This window comes from Habropoda laboriosa, unplaced genomic scaffold (assembly GCF_001263275.1).
Source record: "Habropoda laboriosa isolate 0110345459 unplaced genomic scaffold, ASM126327v1 scaffold128, whole genome shotgun sequence".
NCBI classification, from domain to species: Eukaryota; Metazoa; Arthropoda; class Insecta; order Hymenoptera; family Apidae; genus Habropoda; species Habropoda laboriosa.
The window spans coordinates 620845-621414 of NW_017100281.1; the positions used below are offsets into that span (position 1 = coordinate 620845).

The 570-nt window shown below is 27.9% G+C and overlaps 1 protein-coding gene across 1 annotated transcript in view; it reads left to right on the top strand.

Moving 5' to 3' along the window:
- The window catches only part of LOC108573600 (probable glutamate--tRNA ligase, mitochondrial), a 13208-nt gene that overhangs the window by 702 nt on the left and 11936 nt on the right, over positions 1–570 (top strand). The window contains exons 3-4 of the mRNA XM_017936063.1: positions 47–242; positions 320–534. Coding sequence (XP_017791552.1) covers positions 47–242; positions 320–534 — 411 coding nt within the window. The remainder of the gene's footprint in view (positions 1–46; positions 243–319; positions 535–570) is intronic.

Here is a 570-nt window from a genome sequence, read left to right on the forward strand (position 1 = left end):
TTTTACATAAGGTGGAAGACTTTCAATGTCATTTATTAAATTACAGGGAAAAAGTGCTTAAACTTATAAATAATGGATCTGCATATTACTGTTTCTGCACAGAAAACAGATTGCAGTTATTGCGAAAAGAAGCAATAAAATCTGGACAAGTGCCTAAATATGATAATAGATGTAGACATTTAAGTAATGATGACATAAAAGCAAAACTTGATAAGGGTCATCCTTCTTGTATTAGATTTAAGGTACAAGAAACTTATATTAAATAATATTGTATATTATGACCAACTATATTTTTAAATACTTTTTAACATTTTTGTAGTTATTTTCTGAAACAGAATGTTTTGATGATTTAATATATGGTAGAATAGAACATAATGTTACACAAACAGAAGGAGATCCAATTATTATCAAATCAGATGGTTATCCAACTTATCACTTTGCAAATGTTGTTGATGACCATCTTATGGAAATATCTCATGTATTGCGAGGCATTGAGTGGCAAGTATCTACACCTAAGCACATAATGATGTATAAGTAAGTACTGATATAAAATTTTTTTTAATTTGTAGG